This window comes from Dama dama, chromosome 5 (assembly GCF_033118175.1).
Source record: "Dama dama isolate Ldn47 chromosome 5, ASM3311817v1, whole genome shotgun sequence".
NCBI classification, from domain to species: Eukaryota; Metazoa; Chordata; class Mammalia; order Artiodactyla; family Cervidae; genus Dama; species Dama dama.
In genome coordinates, this window is record NC_083685.1 from 131,863,703 (window position 1) to 131,881,349 (window position 17,647).

General features: G+C 56.8%; 1 protein-coding gene across 1 annotated transcript; it reads left to right on the plus strand.

Moving 5' to 3' along the window:
- Positions 1-7,477: 7,477 nt before the first annotated feature.
- On the plus strand, positions 7,478-14,331 carry CACNG1 (calcium voltage-gated channel auxiliary subunit gamma 1). Its single transcript, XM_061141289.1, has 4 exons — positions 7,478-7,709; positions 12,821-12,895; positions 13,611-13,748; positions 14,105-14,331. Exons 1-4 carry the CDS (start codon positions 7,478-7,480, stop codon positions 14,329-14,331), a joined length of 672 nt encoding a protein of 223 aa, XP_060997272.1.
- Positions 14,332-17,647: the final 3,316 nt, after the last annotated feature.

Here is a 17,647-nt window from a genome sequence, read left to right on the forward strand (position 1 = left end):
CTCAGAACCAGCCACGTGACCCCCTGTGCTGGTTCCCAATATAGCACAGGCCACCTGCCTGGCCATCCGCCCTGCCCTGGAGCTGGGTGGGGGAGCAGGGACTGAGGAGGCCTCTGAAGCCAGAGCGGGAAAGGGGCAGATACACCTGATACAGATATTTTTAAACCTGCAGCTTCCAATAAAACTGCCTCAGGAGCAGAGGTCTGCGATCAAAGAGGGTGATGGACCCACCTGCTCACAGTCACAACTGCAAGAGACTGGGGCTGGAGGGACCTGGGGTCCTGACCTTTGTCCCTTGACAAAAGTTCGCAGAGATACATTAACCCCCATGAGATCTCCCCTGATGCCGGGAAAGACTGAAGGCTGGAGGAAAAGGGAATGAAGGCAGATGAGATGGTTGGATGGTGTCACTGGCTCAGTGGACATGAATTTGAGTAAACTCCAGGAGATACTGAAGGACAGGGGGACCCTGGTGTGCTGCAGTCTGTGGGGCCACAAAGAATCAGACACAACTGAGCAACTGAACAACAACAAGGAGATCTCCAGAATCCATTCATTAAATTGCAAATAATCAGGTGCTTTTTAAAACAAACAATACTTATATTTTTCTCATTCTAGGAGTATTATACTTTACTTTTTAAAAATCTGCAAAACACAGAAAAGTTAAAAAAGGAAACAGTACCAACCAAAAGCCCGCCACCTGAGAGGTCAGCACTGAGGGGTCAGCACTGAGGGGTCAGCACTGGGAGGTCAGCACTGAGAGGTCACACTGAGAGGTCAGCACTGAGGGGTCAGCATGGAGGGGTCACACTGAGGGATCACACTGAGGGGTCAAAACTGGGAGGTCAGCACTGAGAGGTCAGCACTGGGAGGTCAGCACTGAGGGGTCACACTGAGGGGTCAGCACTGGGAGGTCAGCACTGAGGGGTCACACTGAGGGGTCAGCACGGGGGGGGTCAGCACTGAGGGGTCAGCACGGAGGGGTCAGCACTGGGGGGTCAGCACTGGGGGGTCAGCACTGAGAGGTCAGCACTGGGAGGTCAGCACTGAGAGGTCAGCACTGGGAGGTCAGCACTGGGAGGTCAGCATGGAGGGGTCAGCATGGAGGGGTCAGCACTGGGGGGTCAGCACTGGGGGGTCAGCACTGAGAGGTCAGCACTGGGAGGTCAGCACTGAGAGGTCAGCACTGGGAGGTCAGCACTGAGAGGTCAGCACGGAGGGGTCAGCATGGAGGGGTCACACTGAGGGGTCAGCACTGGGAGGTCAGCACTGAGAGGTCAGCACGGAGGGGTCAGCATGGAGGGGTCACACTGAGGGGTCAGCACTGGGAGGTCAGCACTGAGAGGTCAGCACTGGGAGGTCAGCACTGAGAGGTCAGTACAGAGGGGTCAGCATGGAGGGGTCACACTGAGGGGTCAGCACTGGGAGGTCAGCACTGAGAGGTCAGCACTGGGAGGTCAGCACTGAGGGGTCACACTGAGGGGTCAGCACTGGGAGGTCAGCACTGAGAGGTCAGCACTGGGAGGTCAGCACTGAGAGGTCAGTACAGAGGGGTCAGCATGGAGGGGTCACACTGAGGGGTCAGCACTGGGAGGTCAGCACTGAGAGGTCAGAACTGGGAGGTCAGCACTGGGAGGTCAGCACTGAGGGGTCACACTGAGGGGTCAGCACTGGGAGGTCAGCACTGAGAGGTCAGCACTGGGAGGTCAGCACTGGGAGGTCAGCACTGGGAGGTCAGCACTGAGGGGTCACACTGAGGGGTCAGCACTGGGAGGTCAGCACTGAGAGGTCAGCACGGAGGGGTCAGCCCTGGGAGGTCAGCACCACTGTGAGGTCGCTGCCCCCCAGTGTGTGGGGGTTGGTTCCCCGTTCACTGTCGCCATGAGCATCTTCCCACATCTTTAATTTAGATTATTCCTCGAAAACATAACCTCTCATGGCCAAATCACCCAGACATCCCACCTCTTCCCTAACTGATGCGGGATTCGGTCCCTGAATCCTGAACGGCATCTGGATGGAAGTGAAGTGCTGGGATGTCAGGCTGCCTTTGGTCAGGATCTGGTGACTTCTCTGGAATTCCCCGAGCAGGAAGGAAAGTGGGGGTCCCGGAGGTAGCAGAGCATCACCCCCACAGCTCTTCAGGCACCCAGCTGGAAGCCTGCCTGAGGTCGAGGGGAGAGGAGGCTGATTGCACTTGTTGATGGGGGACGACTGGTCCCGGAGGCCGAGGGGGCAGGATCAGGCAGTGGCATTTGGGGAAGACAGTGTGGCCCCGGCCTCTCCAGGACCACACCCCCGCCGCCGCTTCCAGCCTTCATCACCCACCAGGCCCCTCCCATCCTCCGTCTCCGCTGAGCCCTCTGGAACTACCTATATCTTGAAAGCTCCTCACTGAGGTCTCTGTCCACCTCCTCAGGCAGATGGAACCTTCTCCTCCCCCAAGGACTCCCGTTTCCCCAGCCCTCCTGGTAGGAGTCGTCCATCTTCCTGCTGGGGTCCCTGCCAGACTGCCCGGCCCCTCCTCAGTCCCAGGAGATGTGGGGCTAGAAAGGGCGAGAGGGGGCCTGACGGGCTTCAGGGTCCAGAGGAAGCCAGGGCAGAGATACCTGATTCAGCTGTTTTAAAGTTTGCAGCTCCTGACAAAACCCAGGAGCAGAAGCGACCAGAGGCGGTTCTGCACTCATGTCCCTGGACCCGTGACCGCAGGAGGGCGGCGGTGACTCCCCACTCCCCGCCCTCCTGGGGAAGAGCCTTCTCCGAGGCCTGGGGAGGCCCTCCTGAGCCCTTCCTCAGCACTGACACCCCCTGAACGCCCTCCTGCACACCCCTTCATGCCGTCCGAGGCTTCTCCTCGGGCGAGAAGCCCTCCTCCACACCCCAAGTACTGCCAGGTCAGCATCCACGGCCGATCATAGACTCCTGGTCTCACGGCTCCCCTACAGTGACCTTCTCATGTCCAAGCACCTCCCCTACGTCACGGCTGACTGTCCACCGCCATGGTCTTCAGAGCCATCTGCCTCTCTGGGCACAGCTTCCAGGGCCCCCAGTGCCTCCCCCTCCCCCCAGAATGCCTGCCCGGCAACCTCATCCAGCCCTCCAGGGCCGTGACCTCATCATCGTGACCTTGCTGTGTCCCAGGGTGACCCAAACCATGAGCTAGCTGCCCCAAGCAGCCCAGACCCGCACACCGTCCGCTCTTGCCCTCAGCCCCTCGGCCTCGACCTTCCAGTTTCCCTCTTTCCATCTCACGCGCATCCCCACACTCGAACTGCTAGGTGAAGCCAGAGAAAATAAAATTCCAAGTCAGGGCCTGCAGCGGGCAGAACAGTGGCCCCATAGACATCCAAGCCTAACGCCCAGAGCCTGAGACTCTCACTGTTCGTGGCAAAAGGGACCATGCAGTGTGATTAAATCGCAGATCCTGAGATGGGGAGATGGTCCTGGAGTATCTGGGTGGACCCACTGTAACCACAAGGGTCTACTTAAGGGCAAGAGGGCAGCAGGAGAGTCAGAGAAGAGGGGCAGGCTGGTGGAAACAGGTCAGGTGACGGGCTCTCTGCCTGAAGTGGGGGACACCAGGGCCTCTGGACAGAGGGAGGCCATCTGTGACTCCCAGGCTGGACCGGGGGCAGCATGCCCGCGGCTGCAGAAGGTCCCGGCCGCACGGTGCAGGGAGGCAAAGGACGCAGCAAAAAGAGGTTGAGACCAGCTGGGCGACACACACCTAAGGCCATCTCTCGGCCTGATTAAGACTTAGCTCAAAATCAGATCGACACGTTTCTGAGGAAGGTTCGCTTGGCCCCACATAGGAGTTCCTCAGCCCTGGCTCCACACAAGGCCCTCCTCCCAGAGGCGTCTTCCTTGCTGTAACTAGTCTGGTTCTTCTTGGGACAAGTGGATGCTGGTTCATCTGGACGCTGGTTCATGTGGACGAGTCAAACATGGACAACTCCTGGTGAGCTGAGCAGGGCATCTCCACCTTGAAGACTGTAGAAAATGTCAGTCTTCCTTGTGGACTATATCACAGAGGTGGTGATGGTGCCTCCCCTCCCTCCTGGGGGCCCCTCAGCACCTGGAAGCAAGTTAGCTGCCGGCCCAAGCCGCGCGGGGCCTGCCCGTGTCCTCTGGAGCATCTAGTGGAGTCAGTTATTTGAGCTCTGGCCCCTTCTTTCAGTCCATCTGTCCATCCGCTCAGCCATCCATCCTTTAGCAAACATTTATTATGTAGCCCAACTCTGGGCTCCACTCAGGGAGTTCTCTGAGGGAACCCAGAGTGAGCACAGAAGACGGTTCTGTATCTCTACCCTCTAGAAGCTCACGGTTCATCAGAGAAAGCTGACCCACCGGCAGTCTGCAGATGATGACAATAACAAAACTGTCCTGAACCCAGTGTCTAATGTCGATATATTCGCTCGGGCTGCCATGAGAGAAAGGGCTTCCCTCGTGGCTCAGACAGTAAGGAATCTGCCTACAATGCAGGAGACCTGGATTCAATCCCTGAGTCGGGAAGAAAGACCACAGACAGGGTAACTTGAACAACAGCATGTCTTCTCTCACAGTTCTGGGGACCGGAAGCCCAGATCACAGTGCCAGCGCGGTGTGTTCTGAGATGCGCTCTCCTTCTCATCGTCTCGTGACGTCCTCCCGTGGCCGAGAGGAAGGCAGAGGAAGCTCTCCGTCTCTCCTGGTAACTGAACCTACTCAGCTCCCGAGGCAGGCTCTGAACGCGGTCACGGCAGGGGTCGGGCCTCATCACCGGCATTTAAGGGGACCTAGTTTGGTCCACAGCACCTCCCTCGGGCTGAGCTGGTGAACTGCGTTATCTCAAACCCTAGAGGAGAGGCAGTCAGAGAGGTCAACCTGCTGGACACCACGCAGCTGCAGGCAGGGCTCCCAGCGGTCCCAGGAGGGGCAGGGCTGAGCGGAGGATGGCAGCCCTGGCTCCACGGGCAGAGCGGACCGCCGGGCACGGCCCCCAGAGCAGAGGTGGTCTGTCTGAAGGAACGTTTAGAAAACGGAGGAGAGAAAGTAGATCTGCCTGCTGCCCTGGGTGGCCAGCCTCAAGCCAGAGGATACAAAGACCTCTGTCTCCAGGCTGCAATTCCCTTAACCAGTCGGAGGGGCTCAGCACACGCTGGCTCAGGGTACGGTAGCTTGGCATGCTGCATATTTTAAGTTGAAGGAATCTGAGACACAGCTCACCCAGAAAGGCCTCTCTGCCCCTCCCATGAAGCAGGTCCCAGGACGCTCACGTGCGACCTGCTCTTCTTGTCCTAGAAGGAAGGAGCAAACGCCCCACAGATGCAGACAGCACCTGAATGAACAGACCTTGCTTCCCCTGGTTTCCTGCCCTTCACTTGGACCCTTCCGACCTGTCGTGTTTTCCACTCTTCATCACACACAGCGACTCTAGAACACTCAGGTGTAAACTGTGAAGACCGTTTCTCTCTGGATAAGGAAGGGGATATTACAGACAAAAAGAGCAGAAAGTCACGTTCTTTCTCCATATACATGTATGTGGTTGCATTTGTTATAACGAACATGCTTTCATTTAGGAAAAAAAATTAAATTATTACAATAAACTATTTAAAAAAAGACTCAAATTTGTTTCTTTGGGTCTTCATTTTTTTTATGAAGGCTCTGGTGCCATATAAAACTTATATCAATCTCTATGCTTTTCTCTTGTCAACTTGTCTGCTCTTAGAGGAGCCTCAGATGAGAACTTAAAGTGAAAGTGCAAGTCGCTCAGTCGTGTCCGACTCTTTGCGACCTTATGTTCTATACAGTCCATGGAATTCTCTAGGCCAGAATATTGCAGTGGGTAGCCTTTCCCTTCTCTAGGGGATCATCCCAACCCAGGAATTGAACCCAGGTCTCCCACATTGCAGGCAGATTCTTTACCAGCTGAGCCACCAGGGAAGCCCAAGAATACTGGAGTGGGCAGCCTGTCCCTTCTCCAGGGGATCTTCCTGATCCAGGAATCAAACTGGTGTCTCCTGTATTGTGGGCAGATTCTTTACCAACTGACTTATCAGGGAAGCCAGAGAACTTAAAAGGTAGCAGACAAATATATGTTTCCTCCTCACAGTGACCTTGAGAGCTCCTCCCAGCTCCAACCGTTGATCAGGAGTCAGGGCCCTGAAACCTGGTGTCCTTATCTGCAATGGTACACAGAGGCTTACTTAGCACAGTGCCTGGTAGAGAGCAATTGCTCACTGAGGCTGAGCTATCACTACGCTCAGCATCATAATTAACTGTCCGAATTCCATGGCTAGATGCCCAAATCACTCTCCTCATGCAGAGTCTTTTGTAAGCCGTGTCAGCCTGAGGCCAGGATTTCAGAAGTCAAACCCCTACCCGGCTCAGGGGTCTCCTCCTGGCCATGCATCAGCCCCTTGACTACACCCCAAAATAGGCTCCTGGTGACTTGAGGAAGGAGACACAGACCCGGGAGGGTGTAGGGGTTCCAGCCTGGAGGACCAGCCTGCGGCCAGGGGATGGGGTGGGTGGACATGAAGGGGGACTCAGGACCCTCGCTTGGCAGTCCCAAACCCCACGTGTCCTCTGCTGAATCCATACACCTAGCAGCCACTTAATAGTCACCTGTAAATCAATCTACTTTTGTTCTTCTTCACTGAAGTATAGTTACTTTGTGAAGGACAATATAACTGGAAAATCCTTATTACCTGCCATCAATAGAAGGTAAACCTAAAACTAAAAGCCTGGTGTTCCACAGTCCTTGGGGTCGCAAAGAGTTGGACATGACTTGGCGACGAACAGCAACAAAACTAAAACGACAGTGACACGGCGCCACAGTCGAGTCCAGTGGGTTTTGTTCTCCCTACACTATTCTCAGAAATGTGTGAAAGACTGACTATCCCCAAAAGAGCTTTTCTTCTGGATCCAGCTGGAGGGAAGGAAAGAGAAATGACAAGGCAATAGTGCAGGAGCGACCTGGGGTGGTTGGGGTGTGGGGGTTCAGGCCTAGAGTGCGCTCCCCTAGGCCGTGGGTCCCCCAGGCCCCAGGACGGAGCCCCACTCACCTGGTCCCAGGCGAGGACACAAGCCTCCCCCGACAGCTCACTCCTCCTTCAGCCCCAGCAGGAAGAGGCCCCTCTTCCTGCTCAGGCCCTCTGAGCTGGCTCTAGGGGGTGGCAAGTCTGCAGCCCGCCTGAGCCTTCCCTCCTGCCTCACCCTGCTGTGCTCCTGGCCCTAGGGAGGGGAGCCAGCCCTGAAACCCAAGGAGCAGCCGTCCTCGGCGAGGCGCCAGGGTGCGCATTAATAGAAGCTTCCTCAGGCCTCTGACACGCCTGGGCAGCTGCTGAGCCCGTCCAGTGGCCTCGCCCACGGCCAGCCCACCCTGGCTCAGCCCAGCACACTAAACTTAGCTTCCATCCCCGGCGGGAGCCACTGCCGACGCCCCAGACCGGAAGGACACGGCCGCCGGCCCCCAGGCGCCCACTGCCCCGGGACCACCATGTCCCCGACCAAAACCCTGAAGGTCCGAGTGGCCCTCCTCTGCATCCTGGTGGGCACTGTGCTGGCCCTGGTGGGCGTGGTGACGGACCACTGGGCCGTGCTGAGCCCCCACGTGGAGCACCACAACACCACCTGCGAGGCGGCCCACTTCGGCCTCTGGCGGATCTGCACGAAGCGGATCTTCGTGGGCGACAAGGAGAGGAGCTGCGGCCCCATCACCCTGCCCGGGGGTAACGTACCCACGCCGCCCGGCCCTGTGGGAGGACGGGGCTCCCCAGACCCGATGAGAGCTGCACCGGCCGCGCCGGGGCGGGGGGCGGTGGGCCAGCCACGGTGGGGCTGGCGGAGGCGGGAGCCGGGCTGCGGAGCGCGGGCGCTCGTCTCCAGCTACTCCCGTGCTGGGGCTCAGGGCTGGTCAGGGGCAGGGGTCTGGATGGGCGGACAGACCGCGGCTCGGGAAAGAGAACGCGGATCTACAGACTCAGCCTGGACGCACCCCCCAGCTAAACGCAGCCCTCAGGTGGAAGGGCCGCCTTGGTGGGAGTTCATTCCAGGCTGAAGTGGGGACACACCCCTAAAGGGTTACTGGGCCCTGGGCAAAAGGATAATGCAGGACTCCTCCTCGTGATTATCAGGAGTCTGAAGGCGGCAGCAGGAAACCCAGTGGGCGTCCCTCCTGGGTGCCGGCCCTGGGCGCCCACACAGGGGACTTGCCTGAGAGGCAGGACCGCTTTGTGCGAGGACTGTGTGTCCTGCGCCTCCTCCTGGGCCTAGCCCCCCTCAGACTTAGGAAATGCTTCCTCTCGCTGCAATTTAAAAGCCTGCCTCACTCTCCTAGTGGTGAGCGAACCACACTTGAAGGAGCTCTTTGTGGAGCACACCCGGTGTGAGGGTGGCCAGGCTGCTCTGCAGGCGTGGAGCCCGCCACATTCTCAGTGGACAGAGCACCTGCTGCAGAAAGAGCCTGCTGGCGGCACTGGAGTCTGAGCTCTGTGCAGGCCCTGCCCACCTCCCCCTAGAGGGCCGGGCGAGACTCCACGTCTTCCTTTAACACACGGGCTCAGGTCCAGCAACCCAAAGTCCCCTCCAGCGTTCCTTCCAATGTCACCCCAAGGTGGCCGGCGACCAGGGTGAGTGCAGGCTCCCACCTGGTTTTCAGAATTAGTCTGTTATCAGGCTGGGTGTTCCTTGAACCCTGCCCTTCAAGAAAGGCACTGCTAAATCCCCGAAGACCCTGCGGTCTCTGTGGGGGATGAAGGAGTCCAAACCCCACCCCTCCACTCCTCGCCTTCCTTGCCCTTCCCCCCGCTGACCCTAGGAAAGCCCTGCCCTGCTCACTCCCATCGGACACCTGGAAGACACAGCGAGTCCCAAGCCTGAGGGCTCTCACAGGCACGGACATGTGCTCGAAGGGTATCATGTAGCCCAGATGCCCACGCCCCGCAGCCACTGCCAAGCACACCCATAAACAGATGCACCATCCCGCCAGCCCTCCTGGGCAGGGCAGATTCTCCAGGGGCCGTGCATGGGAACGCACTGTTATGGTCCACCTGTCCTTGGCCCTTTAAAGCCTGGTGAATTTACACAGCAGATGGGCAGGGTGGTGAGGGGAGTCTATGCAAGGAGAGACGACTGGTGGGATGTGCCCAGACCGGCCACAGGGGACGAGCCGACTTGGCCTGGCCGCAAGCCTGAGTCGAGTCGACCTCTAGGCCGTCTTCTCCTGGTCCAGAGTGAATCGCACCTTCCGAGCCTGTGAGCACTGCCTTGGCCTGACGAGCTGTCCAAGTGCACTCCTGCCTTCTCCCCTCTCCTTTCTCTGCAAGGGGACGTCGTTTTCCTTCCCCACCCATCCTGCCTGTGCTCTACTGGATCACTGTTTCTTGGAGGAATAGAGTTCATATGCCTTCTCTCATTAGTTAACAACAACATCTACAAATACAAGTATAGCACTGTCTGCCAAACATATATATTACATATGTTAACTTTGGATGACATCAGAAAAAAAGACAGGGTAAGAACCTCCAAAAATTCTTTTCTCCATAAAAACAATAAGAACATTGGCTAACACGATCAGAATAAACTTTTTCAGAACTCTAGAAGTTAACCAGTCTTACAGCAATAAGCAAGTGCTTATTCAAGAAAGAGGGGTGAATCTCAGTAGGAACAATGAGGTTTGTTTGTATCTTAAGCTGCTATTCCAGTTCTTTCCTCCCTGACTCTGTCACAGCCTCAAAAACCAACAGCCTGCCATCAGAGTGAAGCCAGCTGCCTAGAAGTCACCAGAAAGGACAGACTTGGGCTGGATCCCTTTCAAGGCCTCATTCCCAGAGTGCTGTCATTATCTGATCTGTCTGGTGGTTCCCTAGAAGTCCCCAGTTGCAAGGCTGTCTTTATTTGACCTGACTCTGAGCTCATCCAGTGGAAAAAGTCTTTTACCCAGGAGGCATTTGTCAAAAACAATTAGAGACAGTTGTTTAATACCATAACTGCCTAAGGGAGCAGATAACAGAGCAAACAATAGGCTAACCAGAAAACTGGAGAATAAGATGGGTGGCTTTGAAAAGCTCCAACATATTCCTGGGAATTTAGGAGGTCACGTGGGTCCACAGTGCAACAAGTATTCACAGGAAAGATCTGAGAAGGCCATAAGCTCTCACCTCTGGCTTATGTGGAGCTGCGTGAAGAAAGAGAGAGAAAGAAAGAGAAAGAGAGGAGGGAGAGAATACGAGGAAGGGAGAAAGAGAGACGGAGAAGGAAAGGGAGAGAGCGATCACGGAGCAGGGGAGGGAGGGGAAAGAGAAAGGGAGAAAAAGGCGAAGGCAGAAACGTAGGCTACTTCGCTGAGTGCTTGGCTGTCTGCTATCACGGAGCTCCTCAGCAAAGCCTGGGAGAGGCATGGCTTCCAAGCGTTCTAGGAAATCTCTGTGAGCTGACCACCAAACTAACTGAGCAGAGATTTCAGTGGCCATACATGAACAGACTTCACATATTTAATTCAGAGATGTAATTTGACAAGCAACAATAACAAACAGCCACAGAAACAAACCCTGGGGAAGAGTGGACATCTAACTTCCAAAGTTATACTTTAAAATGTCAAGTTTTAAATTTTAAATCAAAAAAGGTTACAAGACACAAAGGGGCTGCGGTCTCCGATGGGCATCCACAGGGCCCCCTGCAGCGGAGCTTCTGGTTCAGCACAGGGGACACTGGTCATCCTCAAGTACTGAGTCAGGAGAGGGGACGGGCGGGCAGGCCCATCCGCTCACCGGAAGACCTGCCACGGAGGAAGGGAGCTGGGACCTCCAGACGCCCTCTGGAAGCGCTTAGCTGGGGGTGGGGGTGCCTGGACTTGTCCTCACACAATCTGCAGCACCAGACTTCCCAGAGCCTGGTGCTGGTCTGGGGGTGCTGACACCCCAACTGCCACCTGAGCAGGAGGACCTTTGGCAATGTGGACGTGCCTGCCTTGGCCGGGTCCTCGATGGGCCTTACGTCCAGGCCACTCGTGCTGAAGGCTTCTAACTCAGGGTCTGCAAATTGTCATGGAGGCAGCCAATCGTGAAGCACGCTGGAATTCAGTCAATTCCCTTCAGAGGGTTTTCAACGGCAACAAAAATTGGCCCTTAAAGAATGAGACAGAAATTATTCCTCTGTCCAGAGGGAGACCCTGGGGGACCCGTCACCTCGCACGAGCCGTTAGAGCAGGGCTGCTAGAGAGTCTACAGCTGATAACCTGATACACGCGCGAGGGCTCCGTTAAGCCTGAAAATAGCACCAGAAGCGCCTGACATCCCAGCGGCAGCCACACACCCCAGGTAACTCAGCTCAAAGGAGAGTGATTTAAATATAGAAGCTCAAAGAAAAGGCTGTTTACTTCACGGAACATTTGCTGCTGCTAAACCAGGCTCCATCTCCCGGGGTCATTCTCTTCCTCCACCGCGGAACAGCAGTAACCCTGACTTTGGGGGGTCAGGGGGCCAGAGGTTTCGGTGGGAGATGATACATCTCAGGCAGACGGAAGCCTGGACCCCAGTGAAAGCTATGACTGGAAGGTTTTTTCCCCAAAAGCAACGAGGCACCAACACCTGGTGATCATTAAACTGTGGCCTGAAGATAAAAAAGAAATGAAAGCACAAAGTAGATGCACCTAAACCAGGAGCAGAGTTTCCTACTGAGGTTCAAGGACACACAGGAAAACAGTTAAGTGCAGCACCTCACACAAATAAAAAGCAACATAATTCAGTTTTTTAAGAAACAAAATAGTGTAAAATAACCCATTCATCTACTTCCTAAATCAGCAGTAAAGAACATTAAGCCATGCAATAAGCAATAGTCTTTTAATTTTACAGTATATTTAGTTGTAAGAGAGATTAAAAGAGAAAAATGGAGGAGAAATTATATTGAAAATCAGTGTGAATTTCTTTGTTCTGAGTTCCTCCTCTGCCCCCTACCAAATCCAGATTTTTGGCCCTGCGGCCAACACACATCTTCCATGGCTTTCCCGGCGCTAATGAAGTGGGCCGAGCAGCTCACCCAGGAGGTCTCAGCTGCGCTGCCTCTGTGCTCACAGGCATGGAGGGCCTAATGCTTGAGATGATGGTCACCCGTGGCCCTTCATTCAAGTCCACACAATGGCCCACTCAGCAAAGCCCTTCAGGCGGCATTTTAAGGGGCTTGGAGCCAGGTTTCTAAACCTGGCTGAACATCAGAATCTCTGGGAAAGTTCTTGAAAAAGACTTTGTTTCCCAGGTCACGCCCAGGGCCTCAGGATGGGCCTGGATGCTGATTGGAAACCAGTGCTGGGTTGTGTGTGACCCAGGGTCTGGCAACCCCAGCGCCTCTGGCATCTGAGGGCTGCTACTTCTGTGCCCTGCAGGCTGTCCAGCACATCCCAGGCCACCTCCCGCCAGGTGCCAGTAGCCGTCTGCCCAGCGGGGACACAGAGATGTCTCCAGACACTGCCTGGGGTCCCCTGGGGACAGAAGCAGCCCCAGCTGAGAACCACTGTCTGGCCCTGATTGACCATGTGTCCTGCAGTTCCAAACAGACTTGAACTCTAGGCTTCAGTTACCCCATCTGCCAAATGGGCTCAGTAGCCAGTGCTCTGTGCCCGGACTGAGTCAGCCTCAGCTCCCTGAAGATCCTCAGGCTCTTATACAGCCCCTTTCCCACCAAACTTTTGGTCTAAGGGTGGAAGAAAGATGCTTGTTTCAGCCCAGAGTCAGGGTTTAGAGAGCAGAGAGCAAGCCAGAAGCCCCAGGAGGACTGGCCCGCCCCCTCCTTGCCAGCTCCCGCCCCAGCTGCAGCCCTTTCTCTCAACTGTCTCCCTCCTTTGCAGAGAAAAACTGTTCCTACTTCAGGCATTTTAACCCAGGCGAGAGCTCGGAGATCTTCGAAGTCACTACTCAGAAAGGTGAGCCCGGGTGGAGGGTAGGGAGGGGGAGGAAAAGTGGATTCCACCACTCCCTGCTGAGCTGGAAAATCCCTGGCATGAAAGCCCCAGGCTCCTGCTTGATGACAAGCAGCCCCTCCTGAAGTCTGTCAGCGGCAGCCTGGCCAACCTCTGTGCCCAGAGACGGCAGCTCCCACCTCCAGGCGTCTCAGGTCTCTGCATCAGAGCTCCCACGCACACATACGCATGCCCAGGTACACACATGCACACAAATGCACACCCTGGCACACACACACAGATCCTCTCCGGCACTGAGCACTGTAACAAGCCGCACTCTGTCATCCTTCCAGAGGCTGCTTGTCAGTCCCAGGACAGACCACCCTGAGCCTGGGTGTCACCTTCAGCCCTGACTCTGGGAGGGAGGTTTCTGCTTCAGGCAGGTCTCCAGCCACAAATCTCCGACCACCTTCCGAGGCCTCTGCCCCTGGAAGGAGGACCTTCATTTTGGTGCATGGACGACCTGGAGAAGGAATTAGGTCTTGTGGACATCCTGGCCCCATCCTTTACTCATGTGCCACTCGGAAGGAATGATTTCTTCTTTGGCCCTCAGTGTTCTCACCTGGGAAACAGGGACGGCAGAATGCAGAGCAGTCGCTAACCTGGGGGCAGGAACAATAGGTGAGGGGACGCCGAGCCCCTCCTGAGGCCCCGGCGTCCCTGCGCTCGTGTGCCGCAGAGTATAGCATCTCGGCCGCCGCCATCGCCATCTTCAGCCTGGGCTTCATCATCGTGGGCACCCTCTGTGCACTCCTGTCCTTCCGGAAGAAGCGGGACTACCTGCTGAGGCCGGCCTCCATGTTCTACATCTTCGCAGGTAGGATGGGGCTCCCGTGGGTGCGGGGCCGAGGGATGCTCTCGCCTCCCTCCCCAGCCCGCTGGGGTGGGGGCTGGGTTTGGACAAGGCCCGGCTCCACACCACCCCTGCTCCCCATGCCCCCGTGACCCCGCCCCCCGTGACCCCCCCCCCTCCGCTCCCCCACCTGAACCCGCCCTCACCTTCCCCTCCGGACCCCCGCACCCCCCGCCCCGGCTGTGCCCGCAGGCCTCTGACTCCCGGCCCCCACCCCCTGCCACCATTCCCGGACCCCCGCCCCCCACCTGCCCCCCAGCGCCGCCCCGCCCCGGGCCTGCCCCTCGAGGCCTGCGGCCTGAGCCCGGCTGTGCCCGCAGGCCTCTGCCTCTCCGTGTCGGCGGAGGTCACGCGGCAGTCGGTGCAGCGCATGGTAGACAGCGAGCACACGGCCTGGATCGCGCACTCGCTCGCCTGGTCCTTCGTCTGCGCCTGCGTCGCCGCAGCCCTGCTCCTGGTCGGCGGCCTCGCGCTGCTGCTCCTCGCGCTGCCGCGGATGCCCCGCGACCCCTGGGAGTCCTGCATGGACGCCGAGCCCGAGCACTAGCCCTGGGCCCGGGCGCGGGGCCCGCCTCTGGAGGCCGAGCCCAGGACAGGCTGGAGGCGGCAGCGTGACTTCTCCGCGTCCCCACTGGGCGCACGCGGCGCGTCGCTTCTCCGGGGCCAGCCAGTGACACGCAGCACTTCTCTGCGACCGGCCAGTGGACACGCGGCGCGGCCCGCCTGGCCAGTGGACTCGGCCCGGCCGGCCAGGAGGGGCGGGGCGGCCGGTGCGGGGGTCCTCGGGGGTCCTCGACCTGCCTCCCCGAGGTTCCTCCGCGGCTCGCCAGATGCCCTGGGTGCTCAGCTGTACGAGGCGCCAGCGCCTCTCTGCTTCCTGGTCACCCGACATCCCCTCCTTGGCTTCTGGGAGACCCGACAAGCACTTTTTAACTGGTCTGACTGCAATTTGAAATAAAAACTCTTTGAAACTTGTCTTTCCTTGGCCTTGCGTAGAGATCGCTTGGGTTCCTGACCACACAGCCTAAGGGCCCCCTTGATCCAGAGGAGAAATGAAGGCATAGGCCACGGATGGTGAGGACTTCTGTGGGGACACGGGGACAGAGGGTCTGCTTACCGGTGAGATTTAGAGGCTCTGAATTCCAACTTCTAACTCTGGGCCCTGGGTTGTCTTCAGGAGAAACCAGAGGCCATCTGAATTGGCAAGCGTGTGAAAAACAAGGAGTGTTATTTCCAGAGCTCCCAGTGCCAGAGGCATCCCAGCGCTGACACAGGGCTCTAGCCGCCCTGCCACGAGGGTCTGGTTTCAGACGCTGGATTTTTGTGGCAGAGAACATTAGGTAGCCGGGCTTAGCACCTAGACACGAAGGGCCACCTGGAGAGTCACAATTTACACTCTTTTGCCTTTGAATCCCCTGCATTCAGCTAGTCCTTGGGGATGGAAAGCCAGACTCTTGAGCAGAAAGGACCCTGTGCCCCTTACCTTGATCTGTTCCAGAGGCCGTGGCCAACCCCCTCTTGCAGGGATCGGTCTCTTGCTAAGAATGGTTTTTATACTTTTAAATGGTAAAGAAACATCAAAGAGGAAAAAGATTTCATGATGTGAAAATTTCATAAAATTCAGATTTCAGTGTCCATAAATAAAGTTTTATCAGAACTGCCAGAGATAAACAAAGCCACAGGTATCCTGGTCAGAACAGATTTTAATCAGTAACTCACTATCGCCGCAGGAACAGAACTCCACTGTATGCCCAGAGGAGATCAGTTTTCTAGGGTGGGTAGGCTCTGTAGAGTTAGAGAAGCAAAGGGCTGCCCAGGGGTGGAAGGGGGTGCGCCTGGGAACCCATCTGGGTTGGCTAACAGGAGGTGATCCAGTTAGGTGCCAACCCTTACACAGAGGCTGGGAGACCAGGGCCTGTGGCAGGTTTTGGCTGGACAAACAGCAGAGTCTTTAGGCAGCCTTGAATTTTCTCAGGCAGACAGTTTAAGAGGGGCTGGGGTCATCCTCAGGATGTGGCCTTGAGCGGTTAGAAACCATGTTAGTGTTTGTTTGCATCTTTCGAGGCCAACGGTGAGTGCAGAGAGGCCTGGGGGCGCCAGGCTGGAGTCTGGTCCCTGTGACTCTAGTTCCTACTGGACCGGTGTGAACTGAACGGTCGTCAAACCATAACGTGTTCACTTTCTTAACTTTTTAAAATTCGTCAGATCGCACGAGGTAAGGGAGGTGGCAGAGCCAGGACTAGCAACCCAGTTAGATAAATAACATTTAAGTATGAGACCTTTTTTAAAATGTGGTAAAGTATACACAGCATGAAATTTACCACCTTTATTTCTACGTGTCCAGCTCCGCCATGTTACCCACTGTCCATGGCGCTTTTCATCTTGCCAAACAGAAGCTCTGCCCTCTTTAAAAGACTCCCCGCCCCCCACCCCTCCAACCATACACTTTCTGTCTCTGTGAACTTGACTGTTCAGGTGCCTCACACGAGTGAGAGCAAACAGTATTTGCTCCTCTATGTCTGTCTCACTTCACATAGCGCTAGTTTGTCTTCTTGGGGCTGCTCCTGACAAGTTTCTGGCCTGAATGTGAAAGCCCAGCCTCCTGGAGATACTTGCCGATTCGGCTTTAAGCCTGCCTCTGTCTTCGCCCACAGAGCAGTCCTGGTAGAACCAGGGAGAAACAGGTGGGGGCGGGGCGGGGCGGGGTTGGGGTGGGGGCGGTGTTTGCAGCCACAGTCTGAGGTCTTCAGCTCTGAGCTTGAGCTCACAACACCCAACTCATTGATGCAAACAGCCCCGCCCCGCGCCCCGCCCCGCGCCCCGCCCCGCGCCCCGCCCCGCGCCCCGCCCCGCGCCAGTCGGAAGCCCATCCATGCTGCGTGTACGACAAAGGGGCGACCCAGGATGTGCCGCATGGGCCGAAGGACGTCCGGAAAAACAGGGATACAGTCCGGATACGTCCCAGAGGCAGGGAGGTGGCAATGTACAACCCGCTCCACCTAATGGGAAGGAAAATGAGAAAAGGAGCCGACGCCAAGGCCGCCCGCACCTCAGCGAGAGGCGGCCCCCAGTCACTGAGGCCAGGAGGTCCTACCTGCCAGCTCCAGAAATCCAGGTGTGAGCCCTTAGCAGAGAGACCGATTCCCGGAACAGAGAGCCATGCTCTGTGGGTATCGCAGAAGTGAAGTGATCTCTGCAGAGGACCGGACCGCCTGGCTGGAAGAAGCGTCGTTTTCCTCCCACCTTCTCCAAGGAGTTGGACGGTGTCTCAAGCCCGAAGCGGTGGCCTTCGGGGTGCGCACAGACTCGCTCCAGCCCGTGGCCCCAGGACGGCACGGGCTCAGGGGGACATTCTTCGGTCTGGTCCTTTGTTCTTCCTGGGCCCACTTCCAGCCCCCCGGCGGAAAGCCTTAAAATGACATTTCCGTTGCTTTTCTTACGGATGGCCAGGAAAGGTTTGAGAGAGGAAGCGGCGTATGATGAAGGTAAACGAAGGAGCTGCAGAGGAGAGGAGATGCCGCGCTCCCTAACCCGTCTCTGCTTGCGGCCTCACGGCTGCCTCGTGGAAGGACCTCTGCTCACCAGACCGTCCAAGCTAAGCGCCACCGCTTCCCGGCCCCCTCCGCCGCCAAGGCCCTTGGCTCAGTCACGTGTTCAGCGTCCCTTTTTCATACAAAGTATGGTTCCCCCGGTCAGGATGTGGACGTCTTTGGGGACCATTGCCCTGTCTCATCCCCTGACTACAGCATATGTGCTGAGCCAGGACAGGACCTGCTTCTGGACAAAACCAGGGATGGATAGTGGACCTGCCCCTCACGACCTAGAGTTAAATATAGTCAGTGACTTTAAAATAAAGCTAAGTG

Bases quoted from the DNA above. Each gene is read 5' to 3' on its own strand.
- CACNG1 (XM_061141289.1), top strand. From the start codon at position 7,478: ATGTCCCCGACCAAAACCCTGAAGGTCCGAGTGGCCCTCCTCTGCATC. The intron at 12,896-13,610 runs GTGAGCCCGGGT...CGTGTGCCGCAG, and splicing joins CGAAGTCACTACTCAGAAAG to AGTATAGCATCTCGGCCGCC. The intron at 13,749-14,104 runs GTAGGATGGGGC...CTGTGCCCGCAG, and splicing joins CATGTTCTACATCTTCGCAG to GCCTCTGCCTCTCCGTGTCG.